This window comes from Rousettus aegyptiacus, unplaced genomic scaffold, assembly GCF_014176215.1.
Source record: "Rousettus aegyptiacus isolate mRouAeg1 unplaced genomic scaffold, mRouAeg1.p scaffold_m13_p_18, whole genome shotgun sequence".
NCBI classification, from domain to species: domain Eukaryota; kingdom Metazoa; phylum Chordata; class Mammalia; order Chiroptera; family Pteropodidae; genus Rousettus; species Rousettus aegyptiacus.
Window position 1 is genome coordinate 13,636,360 of NW_023416293.1, and position 22,241 is coordinate 13,658,600.

General features: G+C 51.8%; 1 protein-coding gene across 1 annotated transcript in view; it reads left to right on the forward strand.

The window, feature by feature from the left end:
• The window catches only part of PTPRC (protein tyrosine phosphatase receptor type C), a 76,625-nt gene that overhangs the window by 53,606 nt on the left and 778 nt on the right, over positions 1-22,241 (forward strand). Inside the window, 21 exon segments of the mRNA XM_016150556.2 lie at positions 2,052-2,210; positions 3,090-3,301; positions 4,837-4,897; positions 5,439-5,547; positions 6,133-6,167; positions 6,444-6,553; positions 7,097-7,187; positions 7,271-7,347; positions 9,475-9,511; positions 9,603-9,700; positions 10,334-10,459; positions 11,815-11,972; positions 12,192-12,327; positions 13,492-13,641; positions 15,849-15,939; positions 17,090-17,223; positions 18,041-18,175; positions 19,685-19,807; positions 19,948-20,126; positions 21,128-21,263; positions 22,030-22,239. Of these exon segments, the coding sequence (XP_016006042.2) occupies positions 2,052-2,210; positions 3,090-3,301; positions 4,837-4,897; positions 5,439-5,547; positions 6,133-6,167; positions 6,444-6,553; positions 7,097-7,187; positions 7,271-7,347; positions 9,475-9,511; positions 9,603-9,700; positions 10,334-10,459; positions 11,815-11,972; positions 12,192-12,327; positions 13,492-13,641; positions 15,849-15,939; positions 17,090-17,223; positions 18,041-18,175; positions 19,685-19,807; positions 19,948-20,126; positions 21,128-21,263; positions 22,030-22,239 (2,567 nt within the window).

The window sequence follows — 22,241 nt, forward strand, 5'->3', positions numbered from 1 at the left end:
AACACAGGCGAGTCCTCCAGGTGAGAGGCCACCTGTGAGGAGCAGCATCTGGAGTGTCTCAGACGCTGGTCGAGAAGGCAGCGGCTCAGCGGGCCATCTCAGAGCGGATGTGGCCCCCCGAGACACCCCGCTCACCGACCCTTCGCCTGCAGCCGCAGGGAGGGTCAGCCTCAGCATCTCGTGGAATTCCGTCTCCGTTTGGTGGGGAGGAACCAGACACTCGTGTCGAAACGTGAAAAGTAAACTGTCCCTCAGGTCGTACTTTGTACTTTGCTGACATACTGTCTGTCGTTCGCCGGTCGTTCGGATCTTAACGATCAAACTACTAAAGCAAAGCTGAACACGTGCAGTTTTTGAGTTAAGGCAAAAGGGCTCAAATGCCACGGAGAAGAGGTGTTTGCAAGGCACTTGAGGTTATGGTCATCACGGCAGTTAGACCCGTGAGAAAGAAAAAATGGGAATTGCGGGAAGATAAAACAAGGAGATCTCCGCCTCACGGACGCCTTGCACGAACTCGGCTCGGCTTCGTATGCCTCACCTAGTCCAGCGTCCTTTCTAGGCCGGAGTACACGCGGCAACGCATGGATCACTGTTTATGCTCCGTGGTGATCTATACATGTAAAAATACCTGCATTTGCATCATGAGGCTGAGAAGGACCTATCGGGTTAGTTATCAGCAGTTCAATAGGTGGTTTGCTTAGGGCTTTTTGTTTGGTTGGTTTTTGGCAACCCGCTTTTTTTCTCGTTTTTCGATTCTTGGTTTTTGGTTTGTTTTTACAGCTAGCACGATTCCTTCTTAGCTAGTGCTGCTCACATTCACGGATGTCCAAATGTCACACGCAGCCGGGTGGCTGGGGGGGGGGGGGCACGAGGCGCACGGCGTCAGCCTCGGGGTGCGTCGGTCGGCGAGTCTGCCCCGGGCGAGCTGTCGAAGGCCCCGTCGAGCTGCCCGCACGCGGCGGTCGGAAGCAGGCACCCGAGAGGTGTCCTCGCCGGTCCTCTGGCTCACTGAACCGTGCAGAGCGGGACCCACGCCCACCCCGGCGAAGTCGGCAGAGTTCAGAGGGTTCCCGCACGGCGCAAGCAAATTCTTAAACGACTCTCGTTATTTCAAACGAAATCGCTATGAAAAGTCCACAGGAACGGAGCCCACGAACTAGTATTGCCGCTTACGTTACTTCTTAATCGGGCACTAAATTTCGTTCCATGATTCAGTGATTCAATCCTTTCCGCGTCTGAAAGCTAAGAATTTAAAGTGGACGGAAAACGTCATGGACCTTTATTTCACTTCGTCAGTCCGACGGGTGTTTTTATAACGTTTGAAGGTTTTTCTAAGTGTTTCGGGAACGGCCGCCACAGGAGAGGTGTGCGGCCAACGCGGTCCGTCCCGTGTACTAACTTAACGGTGACAAGTGGCAGCGAAGCCTCCTCGGTCGTGGCTCAAGTCTGCGGGCACCGCTTCCGCTCAGCCCCCTGCAGCGACACCCCGAGACGCGGTCTCGAAGGCAGGAGGCGGCGCCCGGACAGCCGGCTCCGCCTCAGCTTCTGCAGCAGACGTGGGAGCCCTCGGCCCTCGGAGACCAGCGCCCCGATCCGCCTCTCTGAGCCCTGCAAACTTTGCTCCCCAGACAGAAGCAGCTTTTGAAAAACGCCCTGCTCAGCAGCCGTTCGGCGATCCGACGTGCGTCAGGCGGGCTGAGAGCGAGGCCTCGCGAGCGGCGGGAGTCGGCTCGCTGGCAGGCGGGCGGTGGGGCCGGGCCCCGTGTGAGCATCTGCCGCGGGGCGCGACGCCGGACATCCTCGCGGCCAGAGCCCGCGCCGGGAGCTGGCGGAGGCCGTGCGTCTGGGGCTCGCCGGCGCACGCTGTCACAGTGGACTGTGTTCAGTACGGTTGCTGGCGACCACGTGTGCTTCTGAGCCCCGAGGACGTGCTCAGGCCTCAGTCGCTCAGTTTGGAGTCAACTAAGAATGCTTTCGTGTAGACACCCCGTTAAATGTGTGGCCATCTTGGCTTTTAGTGACTAATTAATATTTCCATTTTTCCCCTTCAGGTCCACGCTGCGACGATCTGCCTAAAGATCTGACCAAACGCGCTCTGCACGGGTTGAAGCCGTACACGCAATACGAGGTGTCCGTGCGAGCCTACGTGCTGGGGCATGTCCGGCGTGACGGAGAGTCCACGACATGCAAGTTCACAACGCTGGAAGCACGTGAGTCACGGGCTTTCACGCCTCTGTCCGTGAACAGAGGCGCGTGTGGGAAACACATCCGTCTGGCCCATTCGTTGACATCTAGGGCTTTTTTTTTTTTTTAAATAATAATTTTAAATACGACACTTAAAAAAACTGTCTTCCTGGGTCCTCTGGATCTGTGTCATTCTCAGAAACAGTCGTGAGAATTAGAAGAAGGGACGTGATTCTCGGCGTTATCCTCTCTCGGTCACGCCGGACGCCTGCCATTTTCCAGGCGGGGCTCCGCGCTGGTGGCACTTGGCGCCTGCCACCTGCAGGGACAGTGCCACCATCGTCTCGAGGCCCACAGCTACCCCGCCTCCCAGGGGGCCCTTAACTCCTCCACGGTCAGAGGCGGGAGCCGCACGTGGGAGCGGGCGCCGGGCTCGCGTCCTCCGCAGGGCCAGACACGTGGGGTTTCGGTTGAAAAAGTCCAGGCCTTCGAGCTTCCCGCTCTTGTTATTTTCCTGAATTTCTGAGATATCGGGGAAAGCAAAGACAGTTTGGCTGCCGGTCCCGAAGACGCAGCTGGGCAGGACTCACGGGGACGATCGGGCCGGCAAGGGAGGAGGCCGTGGGTGGCGTGCAGGCCTTCGGGGTCCCCGCCCCCTCGCGTCCCCCCGCGGCCCCCCTCACTCCGTTTCCTGTCCTCTAAATCCGCACACCGCCCTCCCGGGTGACAGGACCGCCCCTGGCTTCACACGCCACTGACGTGCTAACGGTCCCCGAGCGGACGCTGATTTCTTAGATGTTTGGTTACAGGTTTCCGCACGGCTGTCTCTGCGCACCTGCACCCCCCACGGGAGCTCCCACAGGACACCGAACGGTGCCCATGACCACTCTCTCTGCCCCCGACAGAGCCAGGGAAGGTCGAGAAAGTCATGATCTCCCGGAAGTCGGACAACAGCGTGCGTGTGACCTGCGAGCCACCTCGGGACTTCAACGGTCCCCGGGACGGCAGCTACAAGCTGAACGTCAAAACCGGGGATACCAAGTTCCCGCAAAAACCACGGGAAAAGTGCGACTTCATCGTGGAAGATCTCGCCTACTCAACACAGTACGACTTTGAGGTAAGGTTATAATTTCTGTCGTCGCGAATGAGGAGAATGATTGTTACCACCCTTAAAGTAACTGAGAAGCTCTGGAATCTAAGGGAATCACACTTTAAGTCCTAGATGTTTAACTCCGAACTTTTCACCCTTAGTGCAAAGAAACAGTAGTCTTTTGTCAATATATTGACATGTTACTTTTATATTATTAATATATCGCATGTTATCAATATCACCTTCAACATATTATCAACATTGCGAATACCCAGTTTGGTAAACTTTATTTTTCTTACAGCTAAATGCTTGCTCCTGGTCAAGTAGCACATGTCATGCGCTATAGATGATTACTTTGCCAGATCTTTTATTTACCTTGATTTTTTGTCTTTCTTAATGCGACTTTTTAAATTGCAAAATGGCTAGAAAATAGTAGAAATAAAAAGATACGTGCCAGGGAAAACCGTGATACAAGTCATAGCGACAGAAAATAGTAGGAATAAATAAACTTTAACTGTACCCCATGTCTATATTATTTATCTCTCATTTCTCCATGGCTGACATAAAATTTAATGAGTACATTTTTAGAGTAGAATGTTCTTACTATTGAAAATTCTAAAGAGTTTGCATTGTAAACTGGAAGTTTTTTAATTTACCCGTTTTTTCAGAGGGTGTTTCTACATTTCTGGTGCTTGAATGTTTTTTATTGTTATTAGTTATTAGGTTATAAAAGATCATTGGTTTTTACGTTTTCTGCTCTTTAGAATTCACAGAGTATTTTTAACAGTGTGGTTATGATACATGTTTATAAATATTTTGTGAGTACTGGGGAAATTATACATTCTCCATGGGATAAAAGCTGAGATATATACTTTCTAGAGTTATTCTATTTATCAACCGCTTTTAATGATATTAAAATTATTCCTCTTGGCAGTTTCTCTGTATATCTAAACTATTTTTGCTTTATTTGTATCAATACTATGAAATGCAGATATTTATGGTACTTACGTCTCTACCGTAGGTTCTATCCTGTATCACTTAGCGTGATACAGGATAGAACCTACATTGTAACCCTGTGAACTAATATCATTTTAACACAAATATAGTGATTCTTACATTGTATTATTTCCATTTACCCTGTGAAAAATTTTATGGGCATTTTATGTATAATTCTAGTAAGCAGTGTATGGTAGAATTTTCTTTTTAAATAAAATGTAAAAATATTAGCCTATTAATAGGGAATTTAACTTTAAATTATGAGTATTTTGGTGTGCAGGATTTTATTCCTTTCGCTTCCCTTATTCTTGCTGTTTGTTATTACTATTATTGTTAAATGGACTAAGATTTCTCTATATCTTTTTCACCGTTAAATTTTTCTTTTAAAAAATATTTAATAAATATTAAATTTCAACTTTAAATTAAAGATAACTAGCCTATCTATATAACTGTCTTTTATAACCTAATAACCAGCCTATTTTTAATGAAAATAAACAGCATCATATGAGCCATAGTGTTACGTTATGATATATGAATTGATTTTCTCTTTTATTACTGAAATTCAGGTCTACTATAACAACGGGAAATATGACGGACCTCCAGCTACTGCCTCTCACTCAACATCCTGTGAGTTATCACTTCGCTATATATTATATTTATACTATATTATTTCATATTCACATATTTAATTGTTACATGTTTACATTATGTATGTTCCATAAGCATAGTATTTTAAGTTATCTGAAAAAACATGTATAGGTGAACATCATATTGAAATATAATATCTTAAATTCAAAATAAGAAGTTCCATTATTAAAGAATAGATTTTATTAAAAAATCATGAAAGAAACAATTAAACCTACATGACAACATCTCATAAAAAAAGGACATTATTTAAAGGAAAGAAAATTGCTCTTCTGTATTCTATTTACTCTCTCAAAATATAAAATGCTTTTATTGGTTCCAAATAATAATAGAAACAAAATTCACTACAGCAGAAATTTATTGTATTTGGTCTCATTCTAAATATGTTATTTTTTTTGAAACTCTCAAAATAAATGAAAATATTAAAATGTAGGTACTTTAGAGGTGATTATTCGAGGAACCCAGCAAAAATATTTATATTTGACATAATAATCTCTCTTCATGTGTTATTTTTCATTTTTAGATAATTCTAAAGCACTGATTATATTTCTGGTGTTTCTGATTATTGTGACAACAGTTGCCCTTCTCATTGTTCTCTATAAAATCTATGATCTGCATAAGAAAAGATCCAGGTAAGAGCTGGTTTCAAAATGAAAAAATACACATATAGTAATAATAATGAAAGCCCTCAAATCATCTGTGAGGCGAGTTTAGAACCAGTTAAATGAAAACCATCTTGATGGCATGAAGTCTAGTTTGTCACTGAACTTTCAATCGAGGATTGTTAGTGTGCTCTCACTGGTTTATAGCAAACCTTATTTTCTAGATTCACTAATAATGTCGTGGATTTCTTTTAATGCTAACCAGTGAAAGAATGTGTGTCTATTCTTTTAGTACAAAGTGGGTCAGAGGGATCTTGGAGAGACAAAGGCGAAGGAAAGGAGAAAAATTGTCTGGGGAAACACGTGTGTCCCCGTGGCCAGGAACAACTCCGTCTTACGGAACACGAGCGTTTCACAATAACTCGGTCTCCTAGCCGAGTTTAGCAGACACCCCTGGGCTGGTTTCTTTCTCCCTAATTTTTTTCTTCCCTCCCCTCTTCTTGTTTTATCCTCCGTTTCCTCCTTCCTCCAGTAAGTTCATTAAATACAAATCAAATGCCAGCTGAACTCTACGTTTCTTGAGAATGTAGAAACTTACCTTTCTTATTTTCACAGCAACTTAGATGAACAACAAGAACTTGTCGAAAGGGGTAAGTATGCGTTGTTATTGTTTTTTTTTTTTTACTGACAAATTACCCTCCCCCCCCGCCCCGCACCCCCTTGACACACGCACTTGAATCCATTCGTTTAAAATAAGAATTAACATTTGTATCCAACCTGGACTTCCTCTGTTGATATAATGATGAAGTGTAAATGTATTTATTTAATCGACGAGGATTAAATCCAAGATGTAAACTCGGCGACACTTGCGGGAATGCCCGGAAGGTGGGCGTAACGCCGACCCCGCCTCTTTACTGTGTTTCAAGATGATGATAAGCAGCTGATGAACGTGGAGCCGATCCACGCCGATGTTCTGCTGGAAACGTACAAGAGAAAGATCGCTGATGAAGGAAGGCTCTTTCTGGCTGAATTTCAAGTGAGTGCTCTTCTTGCTATGCGAGGAAAACTCTGACTCAGTCCTCAGGACAAATCCAATGCAAATGCATTGCCTTTAGAATCCACCCCGCCTACTACTGCAACCGTCCAAGCAGATATTATTCGCAGATATTTACAGATCAGAAGAGAGACACCTAGTCGGGGAACCAGTCAATATTTCAAAATCATGCCTCATCGTAGTAATATATTTGTGAAGTTGTGTCCTGAAACCTATTTGGCTGATTTTGTCCCTGTACTTTTGGTAACCATGTCAGTATGGGCTTTTAAATGAGTTTTAAAGTGGCAAAGCAATTAATTCTAAATTTCCTCTCACGGACAATTTATTCTAAAAGTATGGGATTTGTTCTCAAAGTAGTCTAGCCTTCATTTTTTTAAAGCGTTTTTTCCTTTGGCATAATTCCTCAATGTAAAGTTCAACGACCCTATGCGACTTGTTCATGGGTATAAAGGTGCCTCGTCCAGCCAGCAAGGGGAACCCCGTTTTCTTGACTGTGCCGTGACGCAAGGGTTCGGTGTCTTCCAGAGCATTCCCAGGGTGTTCAGCAAGTTTTCCATCAAGGAGGCTCGAAAACCCTTCAACCAGAACAAGAACCGTTACGTGGACATCCTGCCCTGTAAGTGCTGGCGGGGGGCAGGCCCCCCCGGCGCCCGGGCCTGGCCAGGACTTCACTTCCTCGCGCTTCTTTCCCCCGAGCAGATGACTACAACCGTGTGGAGCTGTCCGAAGTCACCGGGGACGCGGGCTCGAACTACATCAACGCCAGCTACATCGACGTGAGTGAGAATGCCTCGCGGCTCCGGCGTTCGGTCGCGGGCCGTGTCCATCCTCCTCGCGTCCCTGTGTGCCGCTCGGCTCCCCCCTGGTCAGGGCAAAGCCTCGGGAATGTGATTAGAAACTGTTTCAAGGAAGCCCATAACGTCACGGCCACGGGCAAGAAAACCGCGATTGTGCGCGAGCCTAGATACAGCTCTCATTTGCTGTTAGAGCCAGGTTTCGTGCGGGGTTTTTCTCTACTGACAGAGCGATTCTAAGAATCAAAACGTCCCGGCCCCCCGTGTGAGCCGGGTATCAGACACGACGATCCGCTGTGCATGTCACGCCAGCCACGGCCACATGTGCTGCGCGGCAGGGGCGAGGCTGGGACTTCTGCCCGTCAGGTCACCTGGCCGTGCCCAGGCGGTAACGGTTTGCACTGGGATTCAGACCCGGGCCGCCCGACTGCTGTATCTGTCACAAATCAAATGCAGAGAGTTTATCCAAAACCGTTAGAAATGGAATTTACTATACGAATTGTTAAATAATATACCACACAAATTTAAATTTTTTAAGCAGTATAAATTTATAGAAAGACTGGAAAAAATCTTCCTCCCACTCAACCCACCATCTGCCTAAGACCCCACCACTTTGAAGAGGCGAACTCTGTGTTATTTGTCCAGCGTTTCTTTAAATATGAACAAGAAAACATGCACATTTGTTATTCCCTCCTTCATCCAAAACTGTTAACATAGTAGTCACACTTCTCTGAACCGTGCTTTATTTACCTAAAACATTTATCTTGGCCATATATCTAGACCTAGATCTAGATCTAGATCTAGATATGTTATATATATGTTATATATCTATAGATAAATATAGATATAGATAGATATATATGTAATGTATTTATCTATCTCTATATCTATAGATAGATAGATAGATAGATAGATATTATAAAGAGCAGGGGCCAGCAAATTTCTTTAAAGAAAAAGCAATTGAAATGGAGGTGTCTTTTGTCTGTTAATATCTACTTGAACGCATAGACTTTTAGTGGAGTAGGTGAAATGATCAAATAACAAGAACGCATTTATTTATTTGCACGGCGTATTAGTTTCCTAGGCCGATGACAGAAATTGCCCCCATGCACTGGAGGTCTCGAAACCGAAATTACCCTTTCACAGCCCTGGGGGCTAGAGGTGTCGGCAGAGTCACGCGCCCTCTGAATTTTTAATTTTATAAGAATGTAGATAGTCTCTGGGGAGAAAAAAAGAACTTCCGTTGTCTGCTGGAATATGACTCGGTGCCGTCGAGTTGCACCGAGTTTCTCCAGCAGGGCCGGGAGCCCCGGGGAGTATGTTTGTGCGGCCTCTAGGGATGGACTCGACATAGCGTGGTCACTCGGTTCACACTGTCATGCTGCTGAATCCACGCATGTCTGAATAAAACTACGTCCTGAGAAGTTTCACGGAGTTAGCAAAATTAAGTGGTTGTGTGGCCCACGTGGCCACACTTCCCCTACATGTAAAAGGTCAGCTCTTTGAAGGGTCTCCCTGATGGCCGAGCTGACCTTAAAGGATATGGTGAGATGACCCAGAAGAAACCAGCGCATCTCACCTGCCTCTGCCCCCTTCCTCACCTTGGTACCAGGAGTGGAGAAAGCAGGCATCATAGATAAATGGAAGTTATCATCCCTCTTCTCCAGGACAGAGTCAGTGTGGGGTAACCGCAGGATGATTTATCGGGAGAAACTGAGTAAAACTCCCAGCAGTAACTACGTGGCTGGTAAGGAGGTTTACATTGCGATGGTGCTGTAAGGTTTGGCAAACAGAGAAAAGCCTGGATCGCTCTTGTAAATTGTTTTGCCACTCCAAATGAGGACGAAGGCGAGTTTTTTTTAAGGCGTTTGGGGTACATGGTGAAGACGTGGGATTATGAATACTGTTCAGAAATGCTGACAAACACGTTTGGCAAAGTCGCACGCCTGATCACGAGTCAGTAAAACCCCCCTCGTAATTTGCAAACGCTCGGGGAAACCCACAACCAAAGAACGTGGATCTAAAGCAACGTCCTCTGACTCTCGACTTTGCATGTAAAGGGATAATCGAGTGTTCGGTAAACGATGCACCTTTGTGTCTTTTAAACAGGGTTTCAAAGAGCCCAGGAAGTACATCGCCGCCCAAGGTAATGCATCGGGTCGCCCACGCCGCCTTCGGACGCGTTGGTCCCCGGCCGTTTTCAGACGCCGTGTCTTAGCTTGCGGTCGTTTCCCTAGGTCCCAGGGACGAAAGTGTGGATGACTTCTGGAGGATGATCTGGGAGCAGAAGGCCACGGTCATCGTCATGGTCACTCGCTGTGAAGAGGGTAACAGGGTGAGGCCCGGAGGACCCCCGGGGCGGAGGCGGAGGGTGGGAAAGGAGACGCGATCTCGCCCGGCCACGGGTGCCCGCGCTTGACGGCGGAAACAGCCGCGCTCTGGATCGACACATATACGTACGCGTACGGATGCATAAAACGTAAACGTTTCCGCCTGACGGCCGGGCTTCGATGCGATGCCTGTTTCTTCCCAGTATTGTCCATGTAGTACAGGCCCACGTGCTGATTTCACAAGTACCTGTGAGTACGTGAAACAAGAGTGACCTTGGGCAGACGGACGGCAGTTACTGTAACGTCACTCTAGCAAGCGTGAGGGCCTCCCCATCCCCCAGCCTGAATTTCACTTGTGCAACCATGCCCTTCCTGCCCACCACCGAGCCCGGGCATTTTGAACGGGCAGCTGAGCCCGGGAGGACGCCGCCCCCAGGGGGTGGGAGGGAGACCCTTCAGACGCCCTCATGGGAAACGGAAGATAGCGTGAGCGCCCGGCTTACCACGTCTATGCGCTTAAAGAACACACTAATGTGTTGAGAATTTCAGATGACCAAGTTTTGTTTGATTTAAAGAATGTTTAATGAAAAGTTCATTTAAATGAAAAACGGGACTCACTGGTGATTTTTAAAACCTAGAACAAATGTGCAGAATACTGGCCGTCCGTGGACGAGACCAGCCGGGAGTACGGAGACATCGCCGTGAAGGTCGGCGAGTACAAGCGGTGTCCCGATTACATCGTCCAGAAGTTCACGGTCACGCACGTGAGTTCGCTTCCTTGCACGATGTCTGGTTTTGTCTGGCTTGTTTCTAAAAAGGGAGCCGCGAGATGGTAAAAGTGAAAAGTTAAAATATACCCGGGAGAAATTATTTTCGTCATTATTTTCCCAACTACGGGCGGCGCACACACAGAGGCATTATTTTGAACGGCCTGCAGGAGGAGGAGGGCGGTTAGAACTCCACCGCGGGACGACAGGGTCGCTTAGGTCCCTGGAGAAAGCTTCTCCACGTCCCCCCAAACGTGTTTGTAATGCCGACCCTCCAAGTCCAAAGTAAAGCGCATGAAATGTGTGGAATGAATGACCGAATTACGGACGGAACGATAAAGTAATCCATGTTCCCGACACGCTTGTTGCCATGACGGAAGACTATCTGTACAAATATTTGGACAAATGGGAGAGATAAAATGTGTAGTTCAGAAGAGAAAGCTCCGGGGTTTTAACTAATCGCTAAATTGGAGTCCTTTGCCCATGTGTGCGGTCCCGCTTACGGGTAAGCTTAGAACAGGCAAGTCCGCAGACGGAGGTCAGTGAGTAGTTGGTTGGGACTGAGGGGTCGGACCAGGAGCCGGGGTGACAGCTGATCAGGGAGGTCAATTTGGGGGGCAGGGGTAATGAAAACGTTTTATAATCAAACCGTGGGGACGATTTTACCATTCTGTGAGTGTGATAAAAATGTTACACCTCGAACGAATGTTATGGTATTAAGATGTGAAAAACGTCTTAATAAACCTGTTTTAAAATGGAAGTCTTTACAGATAAGGCTGAAAACTGCTCTAAATTCCACTCATTGGAAGGTTGTCAGTAACCTGAAGGGTATTTATGATCCAGACACATTTTCTGCAGTAAAAATCCCCAGTTGCATGTTTATGTGTGTATTTACGTCACCCTCCACGGCACTACTCATGCCACACGCACAGAGGGCTGAGGGACAATCCCACCAACGGGTCCCGGGTAAATGAGGGCCGAGGCCACCGAGGCCCGGTGCGTAGCCTCGGTGATGCGGCCGTCGGTGGTTACACTGACCAGTCTGAGGTCACTGTCCTTAACCAACGCGGTGGCCCGAAAGCCCCCGGCAGTCCCTGCCACACTCGCCCTAGGTCACTCACCCTGCCGCTCACTGGTCAGCGCACGCTGGTGCACTGTGACTTCTCAGCGACCCGCTGAGAAGGAAAGCGGGACCCCAGCTTCACAACGCGGGGGGGCGGGGGGGGGGGGGGGGAGCCGTGGCTCGGTCCGCTCCGCTCCGCGCTCCCGCCTCCCCCACGTCGGGTCAGGTCGCTGGCTCCCACCAACACCGGCAACAAACCGGCTCAAGGCAAATGTGCTCTCTTGGCCAGAAAAAAGAAAAGGCGCCGGGGCGAGAGGTGACGCACATCCAGTTCACCAGCTGGCCGGACCACGGGGTGCCCGAGGACCCGCACCTGCTGCTCAAGCTGCGGCGGCGCGTGAACGCCTGCAGCACCTTCTTCAGCGGCCCCATCGTGGTGCACTGCAGGTGCGGCGGGGCGCCGGGGCGGCCCGGGGGGTGGGGGGCGCGGGCGCCAGGACAGGCCAGGGGGGCCCTAATCCTCCCCCCCAACCCCCCCTGCTCTCCCCTGGACCCTGTGCTCCCCGAGGGTCTCTCTGCTCCCCCATGAGTCCCCCCGCTCCCCGGGCGTCCCCCGCCCCCCGGGGTCCCCGCTCCCGCCGCGGCTCACGCGCGCTCTGTGCGCAGCGCCGGCGTGGGCCGCACCGGCACCTACATCGGGATCGACGCCATGCTCGAGGGCCTGGAGGCCGAGGGCCGCGCGGACGTGTACGGCTACGTGGTCAAGCTGCGGCGGCAGCGCTGCCTCATGGTGCAGGTGGAGGTACGGCCGCGCCCCGCGCCCTCGCCCGCGCCCCGCACCCCGCACCCCGCGCCCTCGCCTGCGCCCCGCGCCCCGACGGCCGGCGCCCCATGCCCCGCGCCCTGCACCCCGCACCCCGCGCTGGCGCCCCGACGGCCGGCGCCCCGCGCCCCGCACCCCACGCCCCGCGCCCACAAGAGGAGCGCCACGCGTGTGCTCGAGCGTTCGCTGCGCCCGGTGTGCGCGGGACGGCGCAGAGGGTCGGAAAGGCCTCAGAGCGCATCGTTAGGGCCAGGCAAGCAAAACGCGCGCGTGCGGACTCGCCGTGCGGACGCGGACACGCGCATCCAGGTGCGCGCGCACCTGTGCACGCGGTTAGGCTAGCGGGCGAGAGCGACGGCGAATAAAGCCACCGGTGAGACGCGCGTGGCACAACGCACGCGCCTTTACGAGAATGCGCGAAAATGTGCGATATTTATAGATACACAGAGGTTAGTGTAGTCGTATAAAGGCAGAGTGTCGACCAGGAAAAAAAAATTATTTCCCGTGGAAACACTAAATAGGGTTGAAGGGTACGGCCAGACTCAGGGGAGAAAGGAGAGGTTATGGAGGAAGAGCCTGGACGTTTATCAGAAACGTGTCTTTTATTTTAAAATAGGGGATTCAAATATGACACAAGGTTAGGAATTGTTAAATCTGAGTTTGGCATAATGTGTTTTTTAAAGAAATTTGTTTTAAAAAGTTCTAGAAGACTTTTTAAAATATGTTCTATCAATTTGTTTTTTTCCTCTCAGATACAACATAAAATTTCTTATAGTGTCATATATTACTAATTTGGCTTCCTGACTCAGAAATAGTCACTGAAAGAAGCAATCGATAATGTTTTCGATTTTTAGGAATAAGATAACAAGCTACGCATTACAGTAAATGTCTGATCTGCTTAGCCAGCTTTTTTGGTTGGTTTGTTTTTCTGGAAAGAAAAGGTCCAAGGCAGAGCTTCTGCTCGTGCTCCAGAGAAGGGTGACGGCCGACTCACAGAGCATCTCAGTGCCGTAGACATCAGTTTTCTTTCCCATACATTGTCCCAATACGAGAAGAATCATGGGACTGTGTAGTTTATCGAGCCGCGATGCACAGGACTAAGCCGTCAGCTAATCACCTCTGTTTTCCCCCTGGAATGGGTAGGCGCAGTACATCTTGATCCATCAGGCCTTGGTGGAGTACAACCAGTTTGGAGAAACGGAGGTGAACTTGTCGGAGCTGCACCCCTACCTGTCTAACATGAAGAAGAGAGACCCGCCCAGCGAGCCGTCGCCCCTGGAGGCGGAATTCCAGGTGACGGCAGCGGAGGGGGCAGGAAGGATCGCAGACGGGTCGGTCGGTTGCTGGGTCTTTCCCGGCGCCGTGGACCGCACGCGGCGGTCCCGCGGGAGGCGCGTTTGAATGCGGAGCTGGGTCTGCAGCCAGTGCTCATCAAGCTGGCCTGAAACAGCGTGTGAACACATGGCGCAGCCCCCCGGCACGGGTCCGCCGGAGGCGACGCGGCGGCCCGCCTTTGAGCACGGCGTCCGGTCCAGGTTTGTAAAGGAAACAATGAGAGGAGTCTGTGACGATGCCTGAGCCGGGGGACGGAAACCGAGGGGTGACCGCGGGTCCCGACCCGTCTAGGGGGCGACCGCTCTGCGAGCCAGCCCGGGACGCCGTCCGCTCCGCCCGCGGATGGTGGGCGCGGCTGGCTCCGAATCGCCCGCGTATCGAAATGTGTTTCGCAGCTTCTCCCTTTCCCCTGTCATTTCCTGTTGACTGGACCTTTCTGTGAACTGCCGAACTGGCGGTCTCAGAGTTTCCCAAGACCAGTTCTCAGGGCCGTCTGAGGCTTCAGATCAAGGCGGCCGAGGCGCGGGTGGAGAGCGGGGAGCCACGAGCGCCCAGCGGCCCACGGGGCGGCCTCCGGCTCGGGGCTCCCCTGCTGCCTTCCCGGTCTTTCAGCTGATGGACCCACGGCAGTGAACGCGGAGCTCTTCCGAGCCGCCCGCGCCCGCGTCGAGGCAGGAGGGCCGGCCTGCTAGGCGAAGGTGGCCGGGTTGCCAGATACGATTGCTGGATCCTTCACCGTTTATGGTCTTGGATTTAAAGAGCGATCGGCCGGTTGGTTTTATTCGTTTTCCTACAGAGACACTGAGCTCTCTGGGGAGATGAGCTGCGTATGTGGACAACTAGGTTAAACCCATCTGGGAGTGTTAGCAGTGGCCACCTGGCGGTTTTGGAGGCAAGGGGGTCGAGGGTGTTCGCAGATGAACGACGCCACGGCAGCCGGTGACGAGGGCCCCGAGCACAGGGAGGAAGCAGCAAAGGCGACGTGTTGACCGAATCGCGGCTCGCTGAAGGCCCGGGGACAGATGACTAGGACGGACAGAGGTTGTTGTCGGTAGCTCGATGGCGATGCCGCCGTTGGAAGGAAGGCTCAGGGGAGGACGGAGAAGGCGGGGGCCGAGGAGCACAGGGGAGGCGGCAGGGGGTGAGGAAGCTCACGGGCGAAGAGGCCGCGCGTTGGGGGGCGCATGCTCGTCGGCGCGGGGTGACCGGCCTGATGGCGGACGGCAAGGAGAGGGGCACGCAGCCCGCCGGGCCTAAACCTAGATGCGGTACCCGACGCCCGCAGGCCACAGGACGGTCGGTCGCGCAGGGGCAGCCACACCCAGGGCCGTCGGCGGAGGAGGGGTGGGCGGAAAAGGTTCGCGGGCCAAAGCAGGGAGCGGAGCACACACGCATCTTTCCTCCGAGCCGTGATTTGACGGGGCGGGAAGGGCGCAGTCAGCTTCCTAAGGAGCTACGAGGCTCCTGGCGGCGTCCTCAAGGGACGTGTAGGTTGGGATCGGGATGGACGGGAGTCCGCTGAGCGCAGACCAGGGGCGGCCGCCGGCCGAGAGGCGGCACCGGCTGGGAGGCCGCCGGGCGGCCATGCTGGGTTCTGTCTCTGACGTTCTCAGGTGAGAAGGACAGTGGGCTGGACCAAGTCCACGATAGGAAAGGAAGCGTTCGCGAGCGTCTCCCGCAGCAATGCTCGGTCTTGCTGACAGATGAGCCGCTGCGAGTGACAGGGAGGGGAGTCTGGAAGGTGACAATAAGTGTGGTCCCGACGCTCCTCGTGTCTTCCGCGAACGCTCTGTGTGGAGCGTCCACTTCTGGTCATTTAAAAGGGATTCGCCGTGGCCGTTTTGCAAGCCGGATGACACTCGGCCTCTGTAGAGTGCTTTCAACTTGTACAAGGAAAAGGCCATGCTGCTTTGCTATCCAATAGCCCACTGAGAGAAACCATTTTCCGTTATTTCGTTGTATTTATCTAGCTCAAACTCACCGCGTCAGAAGTACTAAGCACCTGAGCGATTAGAAGGGAAAAGTCAGAGGCGAACTTCGAGACCGTGAACGACGTGGACTTCGCAAACCTCGACGAAATACTATTCTTTAGGGAGCATCTCGCGCCTTAATAAATTATAAACTAAGCCGGTGCTGACCCGTTTCCATTCTGCTTTTCCCCTCAGAGACTGCCCTCCTACAGGAACTGGAGGACACAGCACGTCGGAAACCAAGAGGAAAACAAAAGTAAAAACAGGAATTCTTCCGTCGTCCCATGTAGGTAGCTCGGGTCCTTTTATTCTCTCGCCCGCGCCAGGTAAACTGGCGTTCTCTCTCTCTCTCGGAGCTGGTGACCGCGAGGCACATGGGCACACAAGCGCCGCCGCCACTGGGTCGGCCGCCGAGGACCGCCGGGAGGCCGCGCGCGGCGCATCCCGTGACCCGCGGGCAGTCGCAGCGGCCCTCGGACTGTCCTGGGCGTTCCCTTTCTACCGGTCGTTTCGGAAACGGGTTGTCGGGACGATGTAGCTTCTGAAACTGGAGGGAAGCGGCCGCGGCCTCCTCATCGGTTCTGTCTCTGTCCGATCCCCGTCGTCGACCCCAGGGCTCGCGCGCTTCGGCTGCCCATGCGTTTCCTCTTCATCCCATCCTTATGTCCCGAGGCTCAGCCGTTAATCATCCCATTTAACGGATCACGATGCGCACGGGTTTTTTGAACACCGCTATTTACGCGTATCGACAGGGCCACATGTGGTACAGCTGTAATTTTATTCACTGGCACACACCGAAATTGACATGGAGAAAATATAACGCAAGCTAAGAAGCTGGGCGACAGGGTAAATCAGACCAGCGCGCGGTTGACCGAGCGAATTCCTGAGAGATTCCTCGTGAAGTTGAAGATATAGACTTGATGGCGATGTGGCTAATCCGGTCACTTGATCAAGTTACTAGACAGTGAGGAAGTTGAGAAACAGTGGGAAATCATGGGCTAAGTAATTTTCTCGATTAAATAATAATTTATCTGAGATACCTACTTAAGATAAATTTAATGTTAATAGTATATAATTGAAAAGTAGACTTTTGCCTAAGCTAAGTGTTTTATTAACTTACACATGCATTTTTTAGCATATCAAGCAGAATAATAATACTCCGTGGAAAACTAAAGTACGTGTATCAAAAATCGAATAATCACATGGAATGTTACGACATCCGCTTGTCATTTAACAGAGTTATGTCCCATTTTTTTCCTTCTTTTTCTTAGACTTCTTTTTATAATTGGTTAATTGGGAAAACTGAATTTTACGCACATCTCGTTCCGTGTAGCTCAACACACATAAGGCAATCTGTCCCTTCTAACTTGCTTTCTAATGTCCACGTGACAATCGAGCAGAGATCTAATTTTTATCTATTCATTCGCTGCGCGCAGACGATTTTAACAGAGTGCCACTGAAGCACGAGCTGGAGATAAGCAAAGAGAGCGAGCAGGAGTCGGATGACTCTTCCGATGACGACAGCGACACCGAGGAGACCAGCAGATACATCAACGCGTCTTTTGTCATGGTAGGCGCCGCTTCCCCTGCGCCCTTCAGAAAGTACCTCCCCGTGACTATGGCCGTCCACTGATCATGGCCATCCACTGAGCGATTTCACAAAAGAATGACACATATTTGACTTGTTTACAGTTTGGGCGTCTGACTAAACGTAAACATTTTCAAATACTTACATTTGCTCGAAATATTTTTTCCTCGAATTTTTGTTTTATGGCTTTTCGAATCAATATGCTCATAGTCAAATGTGTCACATGACTAATAGTTAAAACTTTTCTTTCGGATTACCTAAATTATCAGGTGAGTCTGTGTCACACACCTTTTTTAAAAATTTTTATAAACTGAGAATTCAAACGAGGAATTGTTAGTCATTCAGCGAATCCTTTGTACTTAAACACTAAGTTGGATTTCTGTTCCAGTTTTCCTAAAGCACACGTTCACAGAATGTTAGCTTAAGGATCAGCTGTCCTGAGTGCATAGGCACCGAGAGAGACATAATGAAGGTTATTCTTTTTATAATCACGTTAGCCTTTTTAGAGAGAGGAAAAGAAAAGGTATTTTAGGAAAGAAAAATCCGTTCTTGTCGTAAGGCAGTATTTTCTTATCTTGATTTCACATGATTAGCTAAGCGTTCTCATTAACTAAATATGTACCTTACGGCCAGACATCACATTGTTTATAGGACCTAAGAATCTTAATATTTTTATGTGACAACGTTGATGTGAACATGAAGCGACTCGTTCCGAGAGGGGGTCTTAAGACTCCGCCGTTCGATCTGGTAGCAGCAGTAACGAAACCCACTGCTTTCTCTCTCTTTATTTTTTGTAAAGAGCTACTGGAAGCCTGAAGTGATGATCGCTGCTCAGGGGCCGCTGAGAGAGACCGTCAGTGACTTTTGGCAGATGGTTTTCCAAAGAAAAGTCAAAGTTATTGTCATGCTGACAGAGCTGAAGAGCGGAGACCAGGTCAGCACTGTTTTTTTACACTTTTCTGTCATAACATTCATTCTCTGTTCTTGGATCACGTATGTGATGGCGACGCTCGAGTCTTCTTGATCCTCCCCACACACACACACACACACGATTTCATGGGTTCTTTCTTGTCGTCTTCCACCCGCCTGGTGGCCCCCCGCGCCTCGTGTCTGGGTCGTGACAGACTGTCACACCCCCCCAACCTCCGGTCCGCACGCCGCTCACAGACCACCTAGCACGTGGCGATCCCAGGGTCAACCTCCCGGAGACGACGAGCCACGTTTTCCTTCTGTCTTCTTCAAGATAAAAACCAGGCTCCTCGGTCTGAGGCTGAAGACCCTCGATAGTCTGTCCGACATCTGTCTTTCCATCTACCTCGTGTTTTGTGTTTTCCGTCCTTTCCGCTCCGAGCAGGTGGGCTCGCCGGCTGGACCTCCACATACCGTCGGCATGTCCATCACCGAGGCTTCACTCGCTGACATCCCGTATACCCATTTCATCCTATTCGTCCGGCGAGACAAAACACCTGACAATTTTTTCTAAATCCTGCCTCCTTTATGTCTGCGTAATATTTGTTGCTGTGAAATTCTATAGCTAACCTAAGGTCTAATTTGCTCTTAACGCCTGCGACGTGCATTTGATCCTTTCCTTAACGCGTTATCAAAGTTGCCGTCGCCACGTTTTGGCACCAAATGCATTCGCCGACGCTCGTTAGAGCTGGTTTAGTGAATAGCCTCGTGCGCATGCAATTATGTGACATGCATCCTCTCTCTCTGTTCTCTGGTTCCCTACCCCGGACAGAGAACGTTGTCTTTTAGTCTTGCGGGGTTTTGTTTTGTTTCGTATTTAACACGCGTTTACATTCCCAGCGTGGCATTCCGGCATTCTTTACCTTCATCTGAGTCGTGAGAGTCAGGAGCTGGAAGGGCGGTGCAGGCGGGGAGCCCCTCGAAGGCAGAGTGTAGTGGACGGAGAACCGTTGGCCGAGAAGACACGTTTTTGCGACTCTCCCGCTCCTCAGCCTGACCCTTTACGTAGATATTCAGTCCCATTCCCTAGAGCTGATCGTCGGCACAGAGACAAAGCTCCGAAGACGCGGACCCTTCCCTCAAGGGGCAGCTGGAGGGACCGGGGCATCTAGGCTCCCGCGGGGCCCTGCGCGACGGCCGCGCAGTCTGCACCCGTGAGAGGTGGCGGCAGGGGCATGGAAGGGAGGAGCAGGCGTCAGGCACCAGGGACGACGGGGCTGCTCCCGCGGGGCCCTGGCCACCTGGGCGTCCCCTTCACCTCCCGAAACCCACAAGGAAACGCTGAATGGCCGTCCACCAGCGTGCAAACGGATTTTAGAATTTTCTGAGCAGCTTGCAGTTTTCAGACGCGATTAGGAATTTCGGTGTCACAGAGCAGAGGAAGGGAGAGAGGGACAGCGAGAGGTGCTCCGGGCACTTTCCGGGGCGGCAGAGGGCGCGCCCGGCGGGTGCCACATCGCACGCTCTCTTCCAGGAGGCCTGCGCTCAGTACTGGGCCGACGGGAAGCAGACGCACGGGGACGTCGAGGTCGACCTGAAGGACACCAGCAGATCCCCGGGGTACACCCTCCGCGCGTTCGAGCTGAGACACGCCAAGGTACGTGAGCGGCCCCGGGAGCCGCGCCTTTGGGAGAGAAGCTAGATCGCCCCGGGAAGGCGGCGCCGTCGGAACGCCGCGGTGGAGAAAACGTGAGCCCCGCTCGCGTTAACCTGCCCTTCCTTCGCTCGCGGTTTCAGAGGAAAGACTCCCGGACCGTGTACCAGTTCCAGTGCCATAACTGGAAAGCCGACGAGCTGCCCGCGGACCCCCAGGACCTGATCGCCATGATTCAGGCTCTCAAACAAAAGCTCCCCGCGAGGAACTCCGCCGAAGGGAGCAAGCACCCCAAGAATGCGCCTCTCCTGGTCCACTGCAGGTGAGTGGTCCGGGCCGACGGCTCCCAGAATCCCGACTTCCGGGTCCCCACTTCCTGTTTAGTTCCACTTATCCCGATACATAAAATGCACGACCACAGCGAAAGCTCGTGACGGAGCCGGTCATAATACTCGAGTTCGTTAATTCGTCACGCAGAGAGCGCCCACCTGGGATAGAAGCCCGCATCCCTACCTTCCGATGAAGAAGGCAGCGTGGTATAACATGTTTCCATGAAAATGTTGAGAAAGTGAGATGGAAAACAGCAAAGTAAAATGAGAAATGTAAGCCTAGGGAAATGCTTTTAGAGTTTTCGAGAAAGCCTCGTTGTTGTTAGAAGTACATATGCTAGAATCGAGCCCCTAGAGATCCACTGCTTTTCAGCGTTTACTTGAGTTTTCCAAAGCGACACGTACGTGGAAAGAAGGCTGACTAAGGGAAGTTTAGGCTCAAAATGGTACGTGTTTCTTAGGAGGTGGTTAAATATGGTCCCTAGTTGTGTCCAGTAAATAAACTCCTGCTAACAATAAATTCTTCAAATCAGATCCTTGTGGTAACATGACGTACCTCTCACAGGCGCCTCGGCCACTCGGGGGCCCTCTCCTTGATGGCTCGTTCTGCCAGGTGCCATTTTTCTGGTGATGCCTGTCGTTCAGACCACGTGTCCAGCCAGGACTCCATTTGGGGTCCTCAGCCGTCAACATGGTGTTATCGTATTTGTCCCAGCAACTTCAGACGTAGACAAAAACGCATCATCATCTGTAAAGTACGAAGCAGAGGGAAGTCTATTTTTAAAGCCTAAGACAACATTTCTAAAAACGATCGGATTAATCTATTCCCCCCCAAAATGCATTTAGCAGCCGTACGTGGCCCTCGCGAGGCTGGAATATGATGATACAACCCACACGGAGTGAGGAACACGTCCGCCTCTCTCTCGCTCCTAGTCCACTGTCTCGTCTCCGCGAAATGCACTTACTGTATTTTTACCTTTTCTCCCTTCGGTAGAGATGGATCTCAGCAAACGGGAATGTTCTGCGCCCTGCTGAACCTTCTGGAAAGCGCGGAGACGGAAGACGTGATAGACGTCTTCCAGGCGGTGAAGTCCCTCCGCAAAGCCCGGCCGGAGATGGTGTCCACGTTCGTGAGTGTCCCGCGCCCCGAGCGCCTCCGTCTTCCTCTCCTCCTCCCTCCGCTTCTCTGTTCTTCTCCTTTACCTTCCGTTGTCACGTGACGATTCGCGCTGAGTCATCACCACTGGCGCTGAGCTGCAGCAACAGGGGTCGCGTGTCTCTGTCATCCAGAGGCCGGCCCGGGAGCTTTCACGCGAAGGCGGCGGGGAGCCGGAGACGGGAGCCCGGGCTGGGGGCGGACGGCAGGGCTTCCTCTGCGCTGTGCTGCCTAACGGGTCACAAGGCCAGCTCAGAGCCCCGGCCTGGGGCAGCGGGCTGGCCGCTCGTTAGGATGACCTGCAGAGAGGTACAAAGACACACGGAGTGTGAAGTGTGGGTTTTTGTCATCTCGAGGCGGTGGCGGTCTAGGGCGCGGTGGCTGGTCACAGCGTGAACTCAGCTACTCACGCGGCCGAGCCACGCTTGACATCGACCTTGCGCCCGCCGACCTCAGGGCGCTGGGGGCCCTCGGTGTGGGAGGGACTCACTGTTCAGCGTAGGAACAGGCGGGCGCTTGCTCAGCGACGTGGCATCACGTGGGACCCTGTGCCAGGCGCAGCAGCGAGGTCCCTGAGCTCAGCCTGCAGGGTCGGGGCGGAGGCGTGGGGGCGAGGTGCCCTGTGGCCCGTGGCGCGGGGGCGAGGTGCCCTGTGGCCCGTGGGTGCCCTGTGGCGCCTCGCTCGCCGCCGTCCCGACATGACTTTCCTCACGGTGTTTCTCACCCGTTCCCTCCGCCAGGAGCAGTACCAGTCCCTGTACGACATCGTCGCGGGCGTCTACCCGGCTCGGAACGGGCGCGCGAAGAAGATGGCCAAGCAGGAGGATCAGGTGCAGCTGGAGAACGAGGTGGACGGGGCGAAGCCGGCCACCAACTGCGGCTGCCCCGGCGAGGCGCAGGCCGCGGACGGGCCGGACGGCGGCGCCAAGGCCGCGGGCCCCGGACAGTCGGC